Source organism: Arvicola amphibius, chromosome 12, assembly GCF_903992535.2.
Source record: "Arvicola amphibius chromosome 12, mArvAmp1.2, whole genome shotgun sequence".
NCBI lineage: Eukaryota > Metazoa > Chordata > Mammalia > Rodentia > Cricetidae > Arvicola > Arvicola amphibius.
In genome coordinates, this window is record NC_052058.2 from 53889574 (window position 1) to 53914269 (window position 24696).

General features: G+C 43.6%; 1 protein-coding gene across 1 annotated transcript in view; it reads right to left on the bottom strand.

The window, feature by feature from the left end:
- Lmx1a (LIM homeobox transcription factor 1 alpha) overlaps positions 1-24696 on the bottom strand; it is a 141334-nt gene that overhangs the window by 21258 nt on the left and 95380 nt on the right. The window contains exon 3 of the mRNA XM_038349965.1: positions 24010-24242. Coding sequence (XP_038205893.1) covers positions 24010-24242 — 233 coding nt within the window. The remainder of the gene's footprint in view (positions 1-24009; positions 24243-24696) is intronic.

A 24696-nucleotide genomic window follows, 5' to 3' on the forward strand; every position in this document is an offset into this window, starting at 1 on the left:
TGGGGGGGGGGGGGTGGGGAGAGAACTTATTTAATTTTTCCAAATTGTACCTTCTTGCATAGTAAATATCCAAGAAATTCAAATCATTAATAATATCGATAGCCACAACTACATATTCATGAAGTGATAGTGATACCGTTCATATATATCCTCTACAAGGTGATCTTACTAAAAAACTAAACAGAGTCAGAAATGGTGGTGCATTGTGCAGTCCCAGCACTCAGGAGATTGAGGCAGGAGGCCTGTGAGTTTCAGGGCAGTCTGAAGTGAAACCCTGCCTCAAAAAAAACGAATGTGTGCACACATATGCATAAGAGAGAGAGAGAGATTTTAATTTTAAAATAGCAAGGAAATGGAAAAACACGTTAGTCACATGTAGGAAGACATTCATACAAGTAATTCTCTGGCCCATGCCTACACCAAATTAATATTTGACCACAAATTAATATTACAGCCACTATTGCAGGTTCGAAAAGCACAGTTGTGGATAGAGCAGATGGACCCCTTGATTCAAGGAGAACCTAACTAATAAAGGACAAACTCCATCATTTTAGAATCCAAGGCAAATTTATACAGTGGGAAGGAGATATTGAAAGCAGGATGACTGTGACGGAGACATCAGCGACAATGGGTGGTGTTTTTAAACATGGCCAGAATACTCAGGATTTTATGGTGATGAAAGAAAGCAAGTCAGGCACAATGTCCTGGCTCAAAGTGATCAGCTGTCATAGCTGAATCTCTGCACACAAAGAGGAAGAGAGGATAAAGATTTAAAAAAAAAAAAAGAGGAAGAGTTTGGTGTGATGGTGTATGCCTTTAATCCCAGCACTAAGGAGGCAGAAGCAGATGGATCTTTCTGAGTTCAAGGCCAGCCCAGTCTACAAAGTGAGTTCCAAAATAGTCAGAACTCTGTTACACAGAGAAGCTCTGTGTTTAAAAAAAAAAACAGAGAGAGGGGGAAGGAGGAAGGGAGGGAGGGAGGGAGGGAGGGAGAGAGAGAGAGAGAGAGAGAGAGAGAGAGAGAGAGAGAGAGAGAGAGAGAGAGAGAGAGAGAACAGGTAGTAGGTCATTCAGGTTGAACACAGGACGTGGCAGAGACCTTGCACTGAATCAAAGTAGGATAAGAAGTTGTATCTAGAAACTGCAATAGTTATTCTTAGCTGTCAACTTGATTACACCAGAAATTAACAAAAACCCAAGCATCTGGGCACACTTGTGATGAATTTTTTTCTTAAATAATCATTTGAAGTGGGAAGACCCACTTTTAATCCAGATCTTTTGAGGTGGGAAGAACCACCTTTATCCTAGCCGCACCTTCTGCTGGCAGCCTACATAGAAGTCGTGCAAGAAGGAAGCTTTTGGTCTCTGCCTGCTTGCTCTCCCCAGCAACTCCATTCCTTCACTGGAACTAGAGCCACTTCTTTGGGATTCTGGCATATACTGGAAATTACCTGAGACATCAAACCTTATGGACTGAAAACTTACTATATTTTTGGATCTTCTGTTAGTATACAGTCATTGTTGGACTGGACTGGCTGGACCACAGCCTATAAGCAATTCTAATAAATCCCCCTTGTATATACATATACATATACATATATATATATATACATATACATATACATATACATATACATATATATATCAGATTAGGTAGACACATAGAAAGATGACAGATAAATGATAGATGGATGGAGAGATAGAAGCTGGATGGATAGATCGATAGACAGACAGATGTAGATATATAGACATAAAGATAGATTCATTGTAAGTCCTGGTCTTCGAGAGAATCCTAACTAATACACTAATGCACACTGGAAGAGACAAAGTAGACGGCACCAAATTCAGAGCTTTCCTCTATACTCTGCCCCCTATCTCTTCACCGTGGAAGTCCAGGCACCTGCTTTCTACGCAATACAAAAGAAGTTCCGCCTTTACAGAACTAATAGGTTGGCTTCAATTTTTTTTCTTTCTGCCATCCTAGATGCCTCTGATTTTTTTCCTTGTCTGTTTTACAGGTTTTCTGTCACTTGGATATATTCCTTGCCCACTCTTTACTCTGTCACCTGAAGGACAACCTTCGCAGGCTGCTGCATGTGCCAACGGGAAACGTTTACAAGGAAGTCAGAAGACAGGGAGAAACCAAGGTCTTTCCTTGACCTCTCTGTTCCTTGGGTGGTGCCTCTGGCAGCTGTTGGCATTTTCCCACAGTGTCAGCTCTCGCACCTGGCAGCGTCGCCTTCCACCAGATGCCCCCAGCTCTTCTATCACCTCCTCAGTGTGTGGACTTAGGGGACTCAGCAGCAGGCTTTGTCACTAATTTGGAGACAGCCCCGCCATCCTGATCTGCCTGCATGTCCATCATCTCACAGGCTGTGTTATTGGTGGGTCTGAATTAAATTCCCACTGTTTGAAATGCTGACAGCTGTGTATCCTTTCCAGGCTGAGCTCTGCCTGATTCAGTTCTGGAGAGTGACGAGGGACTTCAGCAAGCACCTAGAGGTACTCTGTCTCACTGGCCACTCTCAGATCCATATTAGCTCAAGGCATCTTCCTGTGCTCACTTCCTTCAAGCTCGATTTGTAAGGCTTACACAAGAGGAGCAAGCACGCACTGGAGCATAAAAGACATTGTGCTCCAGGACTCAGACTTTAGATCCAGAATTCTTAGGACATTAGTGCTAGAAGTCTACGGTCAGCACCATGGCCAGATCCAAGAGCCCAAAGTCAGAAAGCTGGAGGTCCCTAGAAATCTAGAAGGAATCTTACTCCAGACACAGGGAAGAGAAACTGAACCGTGTACCACTTTTATTTATAAAAACCCCTCTTCAGTTTGCCCAGCGTGTACTGGGTTGTGATGTACAGACCAAGCAGGGAAGAACACAAACTCCGTCATATCCTGCATCACCTCTAGGAATAGTTGATATAACCTCTGAAATCTGCCCTGGAAATGAGCTATCACAACACATCAAATATAAAGTACATTTCATTGTAAGATATGTTATTGTTTTATAGATCACCAAGAAGGGAAAATGTGGCCAGTGAAGCTTTGATACACTTGGGAGATGGTCACTTTTTTTTAGCCATGTAGCCACTGATATATTATCTATGCTCTAGTAAATAACCCGACCTCTATGCTCCTGCAAGCAACTCCAATTAAAGCCAGTAGATCATTTTTTTAAATGTATTGAAGTAGGAGAGGATTTGTTAGAAAGAAGGAATACAAAGGGTGCGGAGAAAAATGGGTAAGGGGGCAAGAATATGATGACAATACTTTATATACATCTATGAAGCTATCAAGTAATAAATTCTAAAGTATTTTTAAATCCTAGGTAAAATATTCTCTGACCACATCAACTGTGTCCTATCCAAACCTTAAAATAGAACCAGTAGGCTGAAAAATGATTCATCTCATAAAATGCTTGCTATAGGAACATGAGGAGCTGAGCATCCATCGAAAAAGATAATTATGGCAGTGTGTGCCTGTAATTCAGTGCTGGGAACAAAGAGACAGGTGCATCCCTAGGGCTTGATGGTCAGCCAATCTAGCTGAAACATGGAGTTCCATGTTCAGTAAGAGACCCTGTCTCAAAAAAGGAAAAATAAAAGTTAATGACATCATGAAACTTGCTGGCAAATGGGTAGAACTAGAAAAGATCATTCTTAGTGAGGTAACCCAGACCCAGAAAGAAAAAACATGTTATGCACTAACTTATAAATGAATATTAGCCTACTAGCCATAAAGTAAAGGATAACCATGCCACAATCCACAGATCCACAGAGCTACATAACAAAGATGCATAAATCTCACTGTAAAGGGGAAATAGAAAAGACATCACTGCTGGATGAGGGACAGAGTGGGGATTTGGAATGGGAACAGGAGGGATCAGATTGGAGGAGTATGGAGGAAGACAGTACTGGAAGAAACAACTGGAATCTTGGGGCATCTCTGGGTTGAGCTAGAATCCCCCAGCAATCTATGATGGTGACCTTAGTTAACACTCCAAGCAATGGGGGATATGAAACCTGAACTGGCCATCTCCTGTAACCAGGCAAGACTTCCAATGAAAAGACTGGGATACCAACACAACCACAAAACCTTCTACCTACAATCTGTCCTGCCTACAAGATGTGCTGGGTAAAGGTGAGGCAGAAATTGTAGGAGTGACCAACCAATGACTGGCTCAGTTTGAGACCCATACCATGAGAGACAGCTTACTCCTGAGGGCCAGGATCCAAAGGTGGGATACCTCAGACTTCCTAGGATAGAATCAAACATGACTAGCAAAAAGATGTCAATGAAATAATTCCTAATGATATTCTGCTATACTCATAAATTGATGCTCAACCCAACTGTCAGAGAGGCTTCACTCAGAAACTGATGGAAACAGATGCAGAGACCCACAGCCAAGCACTAGGCAGAGCTCAGGGAATCCTGTGGAAGAGGGAGAGGAAGAGTTGTAGGAGACTGAGGGCACCACAAGAAAATCCACAGAACCAACTAACCTGGGCTCGTAGGGGCTCTCAGATACTGAACCAACAATCAGGGAGCCTGCATGGGATTGACCTAGGCCCTCTGCACAAATGCTACAGTGGATAGGGTGAGGGGAAAAGGAGAGGTGAGGGAAAGACTGGGAGGACAGAAGGGAGGGAAATCTTTGGTCAGGATGTAAAAACAAACAAATAAAAATAAAGTATATAAGAAGTGAAGATACCACCTAATGTTGACTTCTGGCCCCACTTATAAGCACAAATATGTGCATGTGGATACATAAATCCATAAGTATACACAGACAGGAACAAAAATGGTGACTTTAATGTGGGATATGACATCAGTCTTGGTCTAGGCCAAGAGTTCCTAACCTTCCTAATGCTGTCACCCTTCAATACAGTCCCTAATGTTGTGGGGACCCCCAACCATAAAACTATTTTGTTGCTACTTCAGAACTGTAATGTTGCCACTGTTTGAGTCATAATGTAAATATCTGATAGAAGGATATCTGATATGTGCCCCCAAAGTGGTCATGACCCACAGGTAGTTTAGGCACTCAAGTACTCTTAAACCAAATACCTCATTTAAAGGACTATCCAGCCATTAGGAAACCCAAAGCTCAGGATCCTAAGAGGACACCAACCAACTAGGGTTGAGTCGAAACTCCTTCACTGATTCCCAAACACAGTTTGAACCACTTTTGTAGGACATCAAAGGGGGCAGAACGGAGCCCTGAATTGGGTTAGACAAAGTCGGTATTACCTGTGTAGTTCCCAGCAACTGCGGTGTGTTCTTGGGCAAGGAACTTTATCTCCAGTTTCCTCAACTACAAAATGAAAGATTTGAACAGATGCTGTCTTAGATCTCATTCAGCTTGATCTTCTGTGATCACAGTCCCATGTATGTAAATTAAAGTGGGAAATACTAACAAATTTGCTGTTTATGATCATAAAGTTGACCATGGTTTCTCAACAGGGATGTCCCATTAAACACTTGCAAATCAGATCTATGAGGGCTCTTTCTCTAGTTGTGAGTGAATGATAAACACACACATACACACACACACACACACACACACACACACACACACACACAAGCAACTGTCACACCATAAATGCCAAAAAGTACTTCTAGTGAGAAATAATTGAGGCCATCATAGACCGAATGTTGAGTCCTCCTAAAATTCATGCATTAAAATCTTAAGCCCCAAAGAGATGGTATTCTAGTTTGCTTTCTGTTGCCTTGAAACATGTCATGCTCCAAAGCAGCTTGGGGTGGGTGGGGTCTATTATAACGTATACGTGAAAGTCTATCACGAAAGGAAGTCACAAAGGCAGCTCAAAAGGCACCTGGAGGCAGGAACTACAGAAGAGATCATGAAGAAATATTGCCCATTGGTTCAGTCTCAAGCACATGTTCAGCTACCTTTCTTATCCCTATCTGCCCACGGATGGCATTGCCCACAGTAGGTTGAGCCTTCCTACAAAAAAATGCCCTCACAGACATACATACAGGCCAGGTTGATGTTTTCTCTTCCTAAGCATGTCAAGTTGACAACCACGATCAACCACCACATGGACCATTTAAGAGAGAGAGTCATGAGAATGGAGGCCTCATAAGTAAGATTAGTGCCCTTACAAAGGAATCCTAAAGAACTCAGTCTTTTTCCAGGTCATGAGAATACAGTTAGAGGTTGACAACTTGCAACCCCAAAGGCTTTGACCAGAACTCAACTTTTCTGGCACCCCAACTTGGGCCTGCAGCCTCCATAGTTAATAGGCAGAAACTTCTGGTGTTTATAAGCCATGTAGCCTGTGAAATCTTGTTACAGCAACCTTAGCAGACTAAGATGAGAATCTTCTGCAAAGTATTCATGACAATGAACAAAATCCACAAAACATATGTTCAGTCTCCAAAAATGATTTACATTCTAATTTATTATGACACAATGTGAGAAGCTACAGGAGTAGTCACTTGGGCTATGTACGTTTCAGGGATACCCTCAATTTGCTTGCTTGCTTGAAATCTTAGTCTAAGTATTATCCCATGACCTTCTCACATTTCACTTTCGGATATATCCAGAGTCAAGAAAAATAACCTAGGTGTGGGGAAGGCTGGAAGGCACTCTGAGCTGGAGCACCAGGAGCCATGCATGGGAAGGGTAGAAGGCACCCTGTTCTGGAGCAGCAGGCAGCTCCAGATGAGGCTGTGGAGATGCTCAGGAGAGGTTGCCCCTTTGCAGATGTGCAGTTCTGCCAAAAATTAGTGGAAGTTCCTGAACTCGGGATCAAAAATCCAGGGCTCAGTAAAGAGAGTCCATTTCTGTTTTTATCTTTCACCTTTATAAAAACAGAAAGAAAGCACAGGGCATGGTTCTAACCAGCTTCTTTAGGGGCAAGTCAACTCTTGCTGACTGACCTTTATATTCAGTATGGAGCAAGCCACCAGCCTCCTGGAGAGCCACAAGACTAGCACAGGAGAGTGGTGAACACTTCCTATGCCCTTTCCCTAACAAAAGCCTTCTGCTGTCACTGCTTTCTCTGATTTTAGGGAGGCACACACTTCTGCAAATACAAGGGGTCTCCAAGTTGTAGCTGGTTATTTAAAAAGATCATGAAGACAATTCAATAAACAGATGTCCTGTCCACATAGACCTACGCCAATTCTTGTGGAAAGTGCTGGAGACCACGTCACATTCCCTTTGGCATGTTCCACTTTGCAAAGACTGTGTGCCTGGTGACCTTTGTCTTTCCTTCAAGTACCCCTAAATCCCTCTGGTCACACCCCAGCTGTTAAATTAGTCAGCACCAGCTGTGGTTCCTTGTGTCTTTGTCAAACAATCTAATATGCGGCTTCCCAATCAACCACATGAAGAGGACACTTCGATGAGCCAGGAAGACGTCCTTGGAGTGCTGGCACACTTGGGTTTCAGTCCTCTTTTTGCTAGTGCATGGACAGGATATTTCAGGACCAGAATAAGTCTCTAATACATATGTATAATAATGCATCCCTTTCAATTGAGCACTTCCATGGTGCCAGGCCCTATAGTATATACCATTGTACACAAACGTCAGAACATTCCACTTCCTAGGTGGCAAAGGGAAAGATCAAATTCTTACTCAAGGTCACCAGCTTTCAGAAGAAAGAACTGGAAATCAAATAAGGTTCCAATACCCACAAAAGCCTTTATTTAAAAAAAATATATGTTAACTGAATCCCTGGCTACTCCTATCCCTACTAGTTTCTCAATTTGCTACATCAATTAAAAACTTACACAATGAATAGTTCTTGACATATTCATTGACTGTATCTTGTGTTAAAGTCTATATGGACTATGGAAAAGTGTAAGTTTTTTTTTTGTTTTTGTTTTTTTTTTTTTTTTTTTTTTTTTTTTTTTTTTTTTTTGGTAAACATATTTTATGTTCCTTAGATGGCTTGGGGGCTGGTCACAGAAGAGAGACTCAAATGTTGCCTGAATTGCACGTGGGTGATGGTAAGATACAGGGACTTGTAGAGTGTGTGTGTGCGCGCGGGCGCGTGCGTGCGTGCATGCGTGTGTATGTGTGTGTGTGTGTGCATTACAGACTCAGAGGTAAAAGGTTATTTCAGAAGTTGTTTTGCTTAAGTCTAATCCAATGCCCATATCATTTCACATCTATTTATTATTATATGTTTGGGATACCACAAAAACACGGACAAACAGTGACTTAGTCACAGTCTGGGCTGCACATCACCTTGCTGGTAGTAAATGGAGCCCACAATGTCATGGGAATGTTACAGGATCAACTAAAAGGAGTTGAGCACCACTCTCCCAACACTTAGAGGCATGATGAGCATCTTCCCTAGGTGAGTTAGAATGACCTATAGCTGCCTAGGGGAATTTAGACAGATGGGTCTTTGTAAACAATGTCCCTAAGAAGAACAGGTGAGCGCTCTATGACTGGGCTGGTTTCTGTGACTGACTAGCATCTGATGGGCTCTCTAGTGTAGAAGTTAAATTTCCCAGGGCAGCAGATTACTGCCCCACCCCCAGAATGCCAAACACAGTAGGTCAAGGTGATACCTACAAGTTGGACATCAAGCAAGCTCCCAGGAGAATCTGGCTTTTTAGTCCTAAAATATATTTTGAGAATCACTGCTCTACTGGTATTTGTCTGGGGGAGAGGGGGGAGCGTGTGTTCGTGTTTCTTGCAGCCCTGCAGACTCAGACAATACGATCAGTGGAAACACTGGTAGGAAAACTACCAGGGTCTAAAATCTCAGCTTTTCTATCATTCCTAAGTCTGTGTCATAAACACATGATCAAACACGTGCATGCACGCGCACACATGCACACTAACACACACACACACACACACACACAGAGGCACACGTGCTTTAAGCTCCTAGATATATGTGCTCAACTGCCCACCAGACCAGACAGCCACCGTTCACCAAGTCACTCAACACACCCCTCCTCCCCTCCTGAATTAATTACCTAGATGGCTTTTTACTTTCTGGACACGAACACTTGTTGTGTAAGTACCAATCTCACCGTTCACCAATACTAGCAGCTCAGTCCCCCCAAGGAACCCCATGGTCTTGTCTTCTCCTTCAGCACCTAGGTACACCGCAGCTTCTGCAGCTTGAAACAGCCAAGGCAACCCTCTCTAGCAACAAACTCAAGTGTCCTTCACCACGTAGAAATCACCGGCTCTGTGAAGCCCAAGCCGTAATGTCTTATCATTGTGAAGCAATTTCTGAACACTTCCCTGGTTTTTGGAGTGTTTGTTTGTTTGTTTGTTTGTTAGAGACAAGGCTTCCTCTAGCTCAGGCTGGCCTTGAATTTATAGGTAACCAAGAATGACCTTGAACTCTTGATTCTTCTGCCTCCACCCCATCCCACCCCCAGCCCTACTGCTGTCAAGTACTCTGATTACAGAGTAGTTCCAGGAGTCATTTGCACCTAACACACACACACACACACACGCACACGCACACGCACACACACACACACACACTCACTCACCAAGGGAAATTACTGCTTACACCAGTATCATCGATTGCGCAGTGTATCTACAGTAACTGGAGCAGAGTTTTTAATGTAGTTAATTTCTTGTCCACTAAGGAGCCCTGTGGCTGGAATGCAGGAGTGGTTTCCTGCCACTTAGAATCACTGGTAGCTAACTCGGCTTCTAACAGACAGCTAGGCCAGAGATGTTTGCTGAACCGGCCTCAATTTAATTTAGTTAGCATCAATCACAGAGTAAGGAATAAACAGTCGCGGACTCACTGAAACTAATTCTCAGACATCTTTACCACAGCCAAGGCCAAACTAAAAACTAAAGTAATTACTTGGGTAGATAATTCATGAAAGGAGGAGAGCTATTTGCATTTGAATGATCTGGTGAGGATTTTCTGCTTATTGATGTTTCTGGGATTTTTCAGATAATAGCTTCAATTCTTTGATTCTTTCATGGTGTGGAGAGTAGGCCAGAAAGTTAATCTATCCATCACTCTCCCATCTGAAACCAAGCAACTTCCAACCAGCTCTGTCGCACAGAAAACATCCATAGAAACCAAGCTTCAGCATGAAAGTCCTGAGGGTCTGCGATGCTCACATTCAGCGCTCTCAAGGAATGCCAGGAGGGTGCCACCACTTGACTGATGTTACAATAACTTCACACCTGGCCCCCATCTATTGCTGCCCTTATCATCCTCAAGGGTGGGGCACAAGGACAGGAATAGGGGTGGGGGAAGACTACACAGAAAGTGGTATCTGCGGCACAGGAGTAATGAGGAAATCCGGGTTCAGACAGCATGTGTGTCTGTGTCTGTATTTTTAAGAGCAAGTGTGGAGATGACAACGACGGAGACCTACGTCCATCTACAAACGAGAGAGAGAGCGAGCAGAGAGACCGAGAAGAGTGCAGAGCGAGATGAGGAGAGAGAGATGCGAGAGGAGAGAGAGGACAGTGAGAGACTGCGAGAGGAGAGCAGAGAGCGAGGAGAGAGAGAGAGAGAGAGAGAGAGAGAGAGAGAGAGAGAGAGAGAGAGAGAGAGAGAGAGAGAGCACCTGCTTCCTAAAGCCGCCTATCGCAGGCCAGCCCAAAGGCTCGGCCCCACCAGCCAGAGCCGGCGGATTTACCGTGGCATTACTTTTAATTAAGACTGCGGCGCGGCGCGGGAGCGCGGGGTGCGCCCTAATCCCGGGCCCGCCTGACGTCACCTGGGAAGACGCGGCGGCGCGGGGCGGCGCGGACCCGACGACCTCACCGCGACCCGGCCCGCGCCTCCGCCCGCGCGGGGCTTTGCTGGCGGGAATTAAGGGAGGGAGAAATGTTAGTACACTTTTAATTGGAAAGCGAGTTCTTCTTTCAGAGCGGCTTGTTTACTCAGGATCGGGCATTAGAACTCGGGGGAGGCTCTAATTGAAGTGACGGCTTTGGAGATTATGGGGAACATATGGCCCTACCGCCGGGCTCTTTATCTGCATTTTCTCATAAAAACAGCCGTCCGGGTGTGTTTCTACAGCCTGGCCTCTTCCATTTCTAAAGCGCCTTTGAAAAGAGGAGAATGCAATGCATGCGCAGGGCTGCAGTAGCCCGCAGCCCGCAGGCCTGGAAGCTTCCCTATGCTAAGCCCGCACTGAAGCAGCCTCCAGCCAGAATTCTGCCAGGGAAAATGAGCTGGGAAGAAAAGAAAGCCACTGGTGACTGCCTGGCAGGGGTGTAATTCAAACGGTTTTGAGCAACAGCGGGAGAGAGTTGCCACGGCAACGAGATTCCCACTCCAGGCCTGGGAGGGGGAGCCTCCATGTGCTTGGTTGGGGCCAATCCGAATACGCAAGGGAAATGGGAACACGCGTGTCTCAGGACGGAATTACATTGCTTTCTCTTTGTCATTAACCAACCAATCAATCAAATATCCGGTTGGTCGCTGACTCCAGTATCAGTATCTACCCTATTGGTTCCCCTCCCTGTCTTCTGCTAATTATTACTATACTCAAAACTGTCAGATAAAATACAGGAAACAGTTAAATGTGTATGTTTGATATTATCTTGCCTCGGACATGCTTTTTAAAACATGCTACTTTTCCCAAAATGTAAATGTCACCTGGCTTCTTGGAATATTGTTTGCTTCATCTTACCTGTTCACTCTAGGGGCGATACTCCTGGCATAGTACCAAATATCAACTGGGAAGAACAGCTGACGGAGGCACAGGCAACTCGAGCTCCCACAGCCCCGCCACCTTCTGGAGCTGTGCTTCACCACCTTCCTTTCCTAAACACTGTGCTCACCCAGGGATTATGGAACCCCAGATCTCAGGTTGCATGCCTGACTAATTAAATCCTTAAGGCCCATTCCACAGAAACCCAACGTCAATGAAAAAAAGAAATCTACGAAGGGCCTGGAGAATGGCTCTGTGGCTAAGATCACATGCTATTTTTGCGGAGGACCAGAGTTTGGTTTTTAGCGCCCACATAAGGCAGCTCACAACCACCTGTAACTTTAGTTCTGGGAGCTGACACTCCTATGGTTTCTGCAGGTGTGCACGAGTACCCCCCCACACACACATGCACACACGCACTTTTAAAAATACTTAAGAAGCCTTCAGCAGGGGGACTACTTTGAGGAGCCACATATGATCTGAGTGTTCTGGTTATTAACGGTACTCCCCCACTAGAATGTAAACTTGCAGGAAACAGAATTGTCAATCCAGCATGTACCACAGGCCTGTCATATTGTCTGTGCCACCAAATATTTGCTCATTAGTCAAATGTATGCGTCTATATGCTCCATACACCAAACCCAGGCCCTATTCAACGTACCACTCAGAAAACTCCTAGATGAACTAGATGCTCGGTTGGTCCAGCCAGCTTTTCTACCCTCACAGGTTTCCAAGAAGAAATATTTGGACACCTTACCTTGAATACCACTTGGGTCCCCACCTAGTGAACACATGCTAAAAAATATTCAGATTCCTGGACCTAGTCACCAAAAGACCTAAACAAGCCTCTGGCCTCTCCAGTGTGCAGATTCGGTTTGGACCACTAAGAATCCAAATGGGTCTTAAATTTCTTTCTTTTCCATTTGTGTTTGTCCCATAAAATACCACAGTACTCAGAAGAAGCCCTAAACTAGTCTTCTACCAATCCTTAGAAAACTTGACGGTTTTCTTTAGCCACGGAGGCACAAAAGCACAGGAAGATACAGCCTAGGACTCTTTCAGGGCAGGGCAAAGTGTTTGTTTCTAAAGCCTCTTCAGATGGCCTTGAAATCCCTGGGCGAGTGATTCAAAAGTAGGAGGGTGGGGCTGGGTTGCCAGAATGAGAAGACCAGCCCTTTCTTGAACTTCCCCCCATGACTTGCATTTACTATAGTGGGGAGAACCTGCGTTGCTGGGACATGTAACACAGGAGATGAGCTGCTCAGCCTGCACAGGGACCGTCGCCCTGAACTCACCAGCCATGCCACAGAGCTCTGCAGGGAGAACCCAACAGAGAGATAAAGGCACAATAAAGTTTCTGCCAAGGAGAAACAAAGACTCCTAAGAGTGGGACTATTACAGAGCCTGTTAGATGTACCGATTTAACCCACTGCCAGGCCTGACTGATCTCATGAGGGCTACGGCTTCCACTGCTGATACTTCTCCGAAAAACTTGAGGCAGGGGTGGGGAAGAAGTTTTCCTGCTGCCATCAGATAAAACACAAGGACAGAACCAGAAGTGGGGTAACTGTAAAAACAAAACAAAAAACCTCTAACGCTTCTGCACATGCACTTTTTAATCGCTTCCATTTCCACATTCAGGTTGACCTGGCATCTTTCCCAGCTTCCTACCGCTAGAGATGTCCATAATGCATTCAAGGACAGTGCTTAGTGCTAAGGAAGAACATACAGTTTAAAGCAGGAACTGAACATGCTTTGAATGGGAGTGATAACTTCAGTTCAGATCAACTCCTTGTCATTGCTCTGAATCCATGTACAAGATGCTTTGCTGGGTAGGTAGGGAGTCTTAGAGAGTCCTGGATCACCACCACAGCCAGACAGCGAGCTGTCAGCAAAACGTGAGAAGACAATGTGAGGGCTGCTTTAATCTACATGTGTGTTTCTGATGACCAGACAGCACAGTGCTGCTTAAGAAGACAGACTCTGCAACCAGACCACCTGGGTTTGAACTGTGGCCCTTGCGGTGACTAGCCATAGTACCTGCAGTACTATATTAACTTTTCCATGCTCCTGCTCCTCACTGCATAATGGGAAGAATCACAAAACTGCCTTAACCACCAGCTCCATGGGAAGAAAAGGCTATTTAACTTCAAGAAATACTTTCAGTAAGAATATCCGCAGAGAGACAGTTTGGTAGTTGTCAGTACCCTGAATCCCTCATCACTATGAAAAACACAATGATATGTTTTACATGTGGCCATTTTTACTTACAGGGGTTGAGCATGGGAAATGGCTAATTATAAACACTAATGCAAGTTATATATGTTCTGAAGCAACTACACTAATTTTGTGGTTTTTGTTATTCATTTTTATCAACATTATTAAGACTGAACATGTTTCCAAAACCAAGCTTCAAGCCAGTGGAAAAGAGATAAGCATTGTCTAAATCTGAACGTCGCCTCTAACTTTTTAAACACCAAGATAAACTCTACCCAACTTCTAATTACAGAGAGGGCCGAAGCCCTCTGTTTCAGTATCAAGTGTCCGGACTTGGTAATTGGTAGAATTAAGTTCTTATTCTGGCTTATCCCCGACTCAAGTATCCTGTGTTTTTACTTCTCCTTCTATGTTATGGAAACAAAACAAATACACTAAAAGAGAAAGATTCTGCACACAAAAGAAGCCTTAGATAGAGAACAACAAACAACCCTTCTAGTAACTATATGGCTGCTTCAAGCAAGAAAGCATTGGTTTTGAAAACAATCTAAAGGGCCTAGCAATTATAACTACTTCTTGCCCACCAGTCAGAAGTGCCAGGCTAATAAATCAGGGAGAGTCTGGGAAGACCTGTGGGGTCTCTGATAATACTAGCCCTGAAAAACAATGCAAGAGATTGCACGTGTAGTCTCTGATAAACACTGTACAGAAATTTCCAAGACAAGACAGCATGTCTCTTGCTCTATTCTTAGCACATGGCATATGACTTAAAATATATTTATTAGCCTGAAATTTCAAGAATTTATATTAACTCCAAAACCTGGGGATAGATCTTCAGGCAATTTCACTTTGGAGAAGTATTTCTCAAGCATCAGGCCACAATCGATATGGAATTTATGAAATTAACACAGTATAAGATTATAATTATAATATAATTATAACAAGAAATTTATGAAATTAACACAGCTAGGAGTAGAATTAAAACGTTACATCAATATGCAAGGCAAGCAATGAACCATCTAAGTGCAGGGAGAGAAGTGAATGTGTGTGTTCCTGGAAAAATGTAACTATTGCTGCAGAGAAGTACAGTTAATTTTTTTTTAAATAGGCTGCTATAAAGAATACAGAAAATATGATTTAAATACACTTTTCACCAATACAATGTTTACTGAAGTACTTGTAGTAACTACTCTGTTTTTTTAATGAGTGACCCCTTTGCTTACTAAAGAGAAGAATGACAAGCTTAACCTCCCAGCAATGTCCCTATGTCCATCTCTCAACCCCTTTATAGCCCAAACTGTGCCCGCTGTTCTGGGACGATTATGCTGACTTTGAGGCGCCTCCTTCGCTGTATGGCTTGGAAGTCAGCATCCCGTTGGTTTTTGTTTTTCTGCAGCTAAGAAGCAGCATTTATTTAGTCTAGAAACTGACATAGTGTAGAAGTTTGCAGAAAGCAAGTGCTGGACAGAAGGTTAGTGACATCCGGAAGGGCCTCTAAATGGACAGCGATGCTAACGGACCTGCTGGGGGACGGGAGGAAGAACTGTGGACCTCAGCTTAACAGCATTCACTGATGGAACTACCAGGTCACATGGCCTTGCCGGAGGAGCCTAATCCACTCCCCAGGTGTAGAGATGCATCACTCCATCAGACCAAGAAGCTCAGAGAGATACACCCCAGGGCAGCTATGCAGGAAAGGTGGTGTTTAGTAAGAAGGTAACATATGGGCAAGCAAAGGAGCTCAAATCAATCATAACGACTATGAATCTCAGCTTCTTAGCCTATTACAGAAAAACAATTGGTAAACATCTCCCATTCTTGCTTGGATTTTAATAGTCCCAGAGGTCATTGAAAGACTACTTTCACCTGTTTTTTGTCTGTTTGTTTGATTGGTTGGTTGGTTGGTTTTTTTTTTTTTCTTTTTTTTTTTTTTTTTTTTGTATTGTCTACCCAGGATGTGACACTAGCCAGAATGTTATAAAACTAAAGACAGTCTCTGAGATATACATGCCTGTAGTAGAAAACCACACATCTCCAATTCATGTACTCGAGCTACCCCAAATAACAAGCCCCCCATACCACCCTGAGATACCTTGTGCCAGCTCTCCAGAGGCATCTGAAATAGAGGGCAAAGAGGCATAAGGAGATATTTGTGAAATGATGGATCTTTTGCAAAATAAGTGCAGAAGCCATAAGACACCCAGAAGTACACGAACACCTTGCCAAGAGATAATAATAGAAATTGCCACTGGGCAAAAAAATAAAAATAAAAAAAAGAAAAATAAAGAAAGAAATTGCCACTGGGTAGACACCAATCAAGTTTCAGGCCTTGATCTGCATTAACTCTTTTCATCCTAAAAGCAGGCTCCACAGGAGGCATTGTAACCCCTTTTTTCGAATTAGGAAATAGTCTTGACAGGGCAGGGTAACTGCCCAAGATTCCCCTGCTTTAGAATGTCAGGTTAGCTATACTCCTGGACCTGCCTCATCACAGACCCCCAAACAGACAAGACCTCCTCCTTCTCCTGCTATCTTTCATAGCTTGCACTGTAAAAATGAACTGACAAGAACAATTCCAAAGAACATTCCGGTATTTTCCAGAACGTGTGAGATAACTACTGCTCATAATCTACGTTATCAGAGAACAAGATTAGTCCAACACGGGTTGAAAGACATGTTGCTGTACTGTAGACCAACGATACCATCCCTGGTGTTGTAGGTGGAAATGAAGAAAGAGCCTGTGGCTCTGTGGGTAAAGATAGCTGCCGGGCAAGCCTGGCAATCTGAATTTGATCCCCAGAACCCACGCAGATAGTAGGAGAGAACGGATTCCATCAGATTGTTCTTTGATCTTTATGCATGTGCTGTGGCACACACACACACACACACACACACAGAGAGAGAGAGAGAGAGAGAGAGAGAGAGAGAGAGAGACAGACAGACAGACAGACAGATACACAGAGAGAGAGTGAGACAGACACACCACAAAGACACACACACACACACACACCAATAATGAATAAGGAATTTTTAATTAAACAAACAATAAAAGAAAGCTTAGCTACTACTGCTGCTAAGTATGACTGAGAAACAAAGACGGGGTTTCAGACAAAGAAAGTGGTGGGAAGTATCTGGAAACTTAGACAGACACAGCAGCATTCCACATGCTAAGAAAAATCAGAAAGAAAAAGGACTGACCAACAGTGTGTGAGAGAGGAAAAATACCTTACAGCTTTAATGATGTGTGGTTCTTGGCCTCAGAGGTTAATATGAACAAGAAGAGGTAATGTGTTCAAACAAGAAGCACACATCATCACATGTCTGTGGTATACCAGGCAGGGCTGTGCAGGGCTGCAGAGTGCAGGGACAGGCTCCTCAGTGAATTCTGGGAAGCCACTACACCATCCCATAAAACACAGTGCCCTTCAAACAAATGAGTCCTGGGGTGGACCTCATTGCCCAGGCTTCCTCTGGAGAAATCCCTCTATACGAGAAGATCAGTTGAAAGAGCCCCATCAAAGCCAGGGCACAAATCCCAGGCATAATCTAAATAGTTTTCCTGTCCTCAAAAACACAGATGAACCCCAAAATTAGGAAAGCAAAAATATAGTTTTATTCCATGGCAAGAGACACAAAGAGGAAATAAAGTGCAAAAAGAAAATTCTGTTGAAAGGAACAAAATATCCAACCCAAACTAGACATTCTTCATTAATCAAGGAATGAAGCAAGAAATAAAGCTGTTTGGCTTTAAAAAAATAACCTATAATGAAGTGCAATGCAACATGGATATTTGAATAAATAAAGACATTAGGGAAAATCTCCAGAAATCAAATCAATCCTATAGCTGGCAGTGTCCTAGAGAGTTACCATCTTCATTGTTTGCAGCTAAGTGGAACATTAGCACACAAGGAAGCTGGAAGAGTATAGAAACCTCTGTCTCACTTTCAGCTATACTATAGGTTGAAATTTTTAATTCAAACTTAAGCTTGTAAAATTACTGCACAAGATACATGGGTAATTGCTCATTTGAAAAGAAATCAGGAGACTAAAAGAGAAAAATGAGAAATGTAACTTGAACTGGCTAGAGAGCATAGTTGTCCACAGTCAGGTGTCAGGAGCCCCTGCCTCCATTCCCAGGCCAAACAACTCATAAATATGATACCCCAGCCAAGCAGTAACAATAACAATGCTCTAGGCATACCACATAGGGCATATCACACTCCCTTCATGGTAGTACCTTTTAAAGACAGCATAATATTCCCACAGATAGATCAAAACATCTTTTCTATGGACTACTAAAAAGAGTGGGGAGAAACTAGAAAAGGTTTTGGAGTTTCCTAGACCCAAGAGATGGTTTCTATCAATGTAAAAGGTAACCATGGATAGGGAAATGATCTATTACTGTGTGTTTTTTAAAAGTAAAGCCAGGACCAAAGTTTGAGGTTGTACATGGACCGAGACAGACACGGAGGCTCAAAATGCACAATCTGACAATCTATGTCAGAGAATAGACCCATATCTATTGTCATGTCCAAAACTCAAGACCATATGGATCAGAGACCTCAACATAAAACCAACCACACTGAACCTCATAGAAGAGAAAGTGGGAAATACACTAGAACGTATTGACACAGGGAACCACTTCCTAAATAGAACACTAGTAGCAAGACACTGAGAGAAACAATTAATAAATTGGACCTCCTGAAACTGAAAAGTTTCCGTAAAGCAAAGGAAAGCACTGTCAACAAGACAGAATGACAGCCTACAGAATGGGAAAAGATCTTCACTAACCCCATTTCAGACAGAGGTCTAATCTCCAAAATATACAAAGAACTCAAAAAATTGGACATCAAAAGAACAAATAGTCCAATAAAAAAATGGGATACAGACCTAAACTCTCAACAGACAAATCTAAAATGGCTGAAAGACACTTAAATGCTCAACATTCTTAGTCATCAGAGAAATGCAAATCAAAACAACTCTGAGATTCCATATTACACCTGTCAGAATGATCAAGATCAAAAACAGTGATGACAATTCATGGTGGAGAGGATGTGGGGTAAAGGGAACACTCCTCCATTGCTGGTAGGAGTTCAAACTGGTACATCCACTATGAAAATCAGTATGGTGATTGCTCAGAAAATTAAAAAAAAAAAAAACAACCTACCTCAAGACCCAGCAATACCACTTTTGGGCATATACCCAAAGGATGCTCAACCATACCATAAGGACATTTGATCACCTATGTTTATAGCAGCATTATTTGTCATAACCAGAACCTGGGAACAACCTAAATGCCCCTCAACCAAAGACTGGATAAAGAAGATGTGGTACATTTACACAACAGAGTACTACACAGTGGAAAAAAATGGTATCTTGAAATTTTCAGGCAAATAGATGGATCTAGAAAATATCATATTGAGTGAGGTAACCCAGACCCAGAAAGACAAATATAATATGCACTCACTCATAAGTGGTTTTTAGACATAAAGCAAAGAAAAAAGCCTACAATTCACAACCCCAGAGAACCTAGACAACAAAGAGGACCCTAAGAGAGACATACATGGACCTAATCTACATGGGACATAGAAAAAGACAAGATTTCCTGAGTAAATTGGGAGCGTGGAGATCATGGGGGACGGTAGAAGGAAAAGGGAGGAAGGGGGGAGGGGAGAAAAATATATAGCTCAATAAAAACACTAAAAATAGCCGGGCAGTGGTGGCGCACGCCTTTAATCCCAGCACTCGGGAGGCAGAGGCAGGCGGATCTCTGTGAGTTCGAGGCCAGCCTGGTCTACAAGAGCTAGTTCCAGGACAGGCTCTAAAAAAGCTGCAGAGAAACCCTGTCTTGAAAAACAAAAAAACAAAAAAACAAAAAAAAAAAACACTAAAAATAAAATAAACAAAAAAAGAAGATAAAGTCAAGAGTTCTGTGATGTGGCATACACCATGAATGCTCTACATTCTACAACTCCTTTCAGTCCCTAGTGGTAAGGATAACTTTGCATACTAATGAGATAACTGGTAGCTGGGGAATCCCAGATAGCTGTAGAACTGAGTCTGATCACCTAAGATTAGATGGTTGATCGATTCAGTCAGTCCTCCACTCTCAAGCAGGGCAGAGGAGCTAAAGGCTGAGTTGATCGTGAAAGTCTAATGATAAAATTGTGCCTGTGCAATAGAGCTGTATTAAAACCCCAAAGGACAGGGTTGAGTTAACTTTCTGAGAGTTGAAGGTGTGAAGGTATATGGAAGCTGGTACATTCAAGGGAGTTATAGGCGTGCCGATTCCCTTTGCTTACACCTTGTCCTGTATATCTCTCTATCTGCCATTGGCACCCTCTGAAATTCTTTTGTGAGAAATGGCAGATCATAAATGAAACATTTTCCTGAATTCTATCCTGCACTTTTAACAAATTAATTGAGCTGCAGGAGGCTGTCCTGGGAACTCCAATTTATAGCCAGTTAGTCAGAAACACGACTGGCATCTAAAGTGCAGAGGCAGCCCTAGGAGACCTAGCCTGCAATCTGGGAAATACAATATTACCTCCAGGCAGACAGTGTCAGGATTCGATTGATTGAGAGTTGGGGGGAAGCTCCCACACATCTGGAGGCAGTGTCGTATTTAAAGAGGAGTGAGCAGGAAATGCACATCGGTGTGTTTCCTTACATCTCCAGCTCCCTGTGGTCCAGGAGCTTCAGCGGAAGTGTGTAGAACTTCTGGTGGGAATGTGAGCTACATCACCTCCAAGACGCCCACCAGTGACAAGACCCTCTTGTTCCCTACTGAAGGAAAAGAGCGCAGGCCTTACGACCTCCCAGGATCCCTTCCCCAGAGACACTAGGGAGGCACTAGAGCATCCACATCACCTAGAAAGCCCAAAGAAAATGGTCTGCCTCTGACTTTGAATTGCATCTACCTGCTAAAGAGGTTGTTTCAGGGCTAATGGCAAAGCAGGGATCAGGACAAAAAAAGACTAGGCCACCTCAGAAAAGTGTGTTCAGCTGTGTTTGGTGGATCTCACCAGTAATCTTAGCACCTGAGAAGCTGAGGAAGAAAGGTTGCTAGCTCAAAGTTAGCCTGGGCTACCTAGACAGACACTGTCTCAAAAGATCAGAAAGTCATGGGAGAAGGCTCAGTCAGTAAAGTCATTGTCACGGGAGCATAGGACCTGAGTTCAGTCCCCAGAACCCATGTAAAGGCCAGGAGTGGCACTGAACAGCTGCAGTGCCAGTGCTAAGGTAAGGGGCTTACTAGCCAGCCAGTCTAGCTGGATTGGCAAGCTCTGGGTTCAATGAGAGACCATGCCTCAAAAAACAAGGTAGAGAGAAATTATGGAAGACCCCCGACAATCAACCAACCTCTAGGCTCTAATCACACACACACACACACACACACACACACACACACACACACACATACACACACACATACACACACACACACACACACACACACACACACACACGGGGAAAAACACTATAAAAATCATCATGGATTCTCAGTGCTGAAAGGGATAGCAGGTATCTCCCGAACCACCTTCCTTCTCAACACTGGCAACAGTAAGCGGGAGATCTGTTTCTTAAGTACTTGTTGAGTGAATGATCTTCTGTCCTGCCACCTTAATATTTTTGTGTGTGCATATGTGCATATATGTGGGTGTGTGCTTATGTGTGTGCATATATGTATACATGTGAGTATGTGTTTGTGTGTGCACATATATGTGTATATGTGGGTGTGTGTTTATGTAGGTGCATATGTGTATATGTGGATGCCTGTTTCTCTGTGTGTATGTGTGGGTGTATGTTCGTGTGTGTGCACGGTTGAAGGCCAGAGATCAGTCTCAAGAGCCACTCCCCTTGTTTTCTGAAGCATGGCCTCTCAATGGTCTGGAGTTCACTTATGTGGCCAGACCCCAGGGATCCACCCATCTTTGTCTCCCCAGAGTTGTGATTACAAGCTTGAGTCACCACACTCAGCTTTTCTGCATGAATCTGGGAATAAATCTCAGGTTCTCAACAACAACAAGCAGTTCACTGACTGAGCTGTCCCTGTAGGTCACTTTAATTAGTTTTATCAATGACTTTGATGAAGACACTGAGGTAAGTGGCACAAATCAGGCAGGACATGCCCATGTGGCAGCTAGAATTCTCTATGGTGAGAAGAGCTTTGGCATTACGACATTGGCAGAAAAAAAATCTAAGCTCTAAATTTGATTGCAGCTGTATGAAATGGGGCTTTTTTGATGGAATTACATGTAATGACAAAGTCAGTAGGGTCCAAAAAGAAACACACTGTATTAATAAGGTAAGGTGTATAGCACGCTGTTATGAGCTTTTCCATTTATCAGAGGGCAGAGTTTTCAGGCTAATTTTAAATGATGCACTTTAGGAGAACCCTGATGAGAGAGAGAGAGAGAGAGAGAGAGAGAGAGAGAGAGAGAGAGAGGGAGAGGGAGAGAGAGAGAGAGGGAGAGAGAGAGAGAGAGAGAGAGAGAGAGAGAGAGAGAGAGAAAACACGGGAGAACAGTAAGCACACTAATGAGGACCATTAACTTTAAAGTAAAAGTCCAAGAAACATCACAGTAAGAAAATAAGACTAAGAAAGACACGAGAGTCATATCAAGGTTGTAGATTTGGTGCTGAGGGTGAAATGACAGGACATGCTTAACACAGGGCATAGCTGTGCCCAGCAAGGCTGCAGACTGGCCTGCCTTTATGAGGAATGAACTGATAGCTTGTCCCTGCATTGAGGACAATGGGGGCAAATCTATAATTTTTGACACTGATCAATCAAACAAGATACTTTATTCTTTCTCTCTTCCTCCTGTTTTTGGTGTGTGTGTGTGCGTGCGTGCGTGTGTGTGATGTCTGTGCACGGGTGGTATCCATGTGACCTTTCTCATTTGCACCATGCTCCTTGCATTCTTCCCAGACTGTAATGTCTGAGAGTGTAGATATGTGTGCACATGGGCGCCCAAAGTTGGTTCTAAGAATTATCCCTTATCACTCCTCTATCTTATTCACTGAATCATGGTTTTTAATAAAACTCAGATCTCACACTACGGTTAGTATGCTAGCCTGCTTGCTCTGGAGACCCTGTCTCCATCTTCTGAGGCTATTACAGGTAGCCTGGACCCACCCAGCATTTACATGGATACTGGGGATCCAAACTCTATCCCTTACACTTGTGTGGCAAACACTTGAACCCATGAGCCATCTGGTAAATGTGTTACAGACTGAGAAAAAAATGAAGACATGGTAAAAACAAGCAAAGTCACATGAACACCACCCATGGCTTCTCACAGGCTCTTGGGAGAAGACAAACTCTGCCCTGTGGAACTCCCGGAAAGTTGACCCACTGAAACATCCCCTGTAAAATCTTGGTGCCTCCCCTGTTTCTTCCACCTTTTACTTCCCCTAAAGTCACAATGGGGTGAAGGCTGGTGGGTGAGGAAGAGAAAGAACACAAATATTCTAGTTCCTTTATGACATAAGTCACCAAACCTCAGGCAGATCCTAGCACTCCCTTCAAGCAGATGAGGAAACAATGCTGGGAGAAATTCGATGATTGCAGTAGGCTGGATGACTGGGTCAGTTCCCCCATCTCCATGAATAATAGCATATTTCTACATATTATGGAGCCTGGCTAGGAAGGCTTCGAGCTGCATGAAGTATAATTCCACATTCTGTGGGTTTGAGCTTATAAACTGCCTCATCCAATGGGATATTAGCAGACATGGTCCCAGCTGATGCTAGAAGTGTGCATGTGCAGTAGGACCTGCTTCCTTGCACCTTCATGATTGGCACCAGATCATGTCTGCTCCTCTAGCCTGAGCTTAAGAGCAAATCACAGAAGACCTGAACCTGATCTCGGCCTAGAGCTTAACTCAAGTGGAGGTCAACAGACTCCATCCAGCCCGAAGGGAATCCCTCCTGCTAACCCAGAAACTTCTAAATGTGTGTGCTTTCAGTGGGTCCTATACCTTGGAAGTTAGGAAACATTTGTCGTGCACCATTATCGTGACAAAATCTCACTAATAATCGATGTTTCTGAGCTTAAAAAAAGAAGTTGCTTAAATGCACAGGGCTGACTTGACAAGGAGCTAGGCAGCATCCCATGCAGCCCCTGCCCACCGCACAGCACTCACCTGAGTCCGAGGCCGCTGGGCTCACCAGGCTCAGCAGCTCCCGTTCCTTCTCATAGTCCCCTTTGCAGAGCAGCTGGCCCTCCTTCAGGACAAACTCATCCCCCTTCTGCAGCTGTCGTTCGCAGACACAGCAGCAGAAGCAGCTCAGGTGGTACACACTCTTCTGGGCACGCATGACAAACTCATTGGGTGCAATGGCTTCGAAGCAGCCTCCACATTTGACAGCAAATAATCTATAAGTGGAAGAGAAGGCAAAGCAATGAGCGTAAGGCTGGGTCTCCTCTAGTCATCAGCCAGAAGGCCCTCAAGCTCTGGACAGGAATGTTTGTACCGAAGTCAACTTTAGATTCAGGGTAATCCGTGTCTTTCTGGTCCCCCTAGATCCATGACAACTCAGGCTGACTAATGGAAGTCCTCAAATTTAAAGATCTATTTTTTTTTCACTTTTGTTTTATCTGACGAAACGATAATTGCATTTGTAAATGCACTGGCATAGGCACGAAGTGAATTGTCTAATGATAACTGTGGGATTCATTCATTAGAGCATTCGTTTACTATTTTTAAAAGAAAGAGCTGTTTTCTTTTTTAAAGTAGTAGCACAATTGCAGGGGTGGAAGTCTTTCCAAAACATTCTCTATCGTCCCTAGGTACCAGAGAACCTGATGAATGTAAGAAGGTCAGATGACA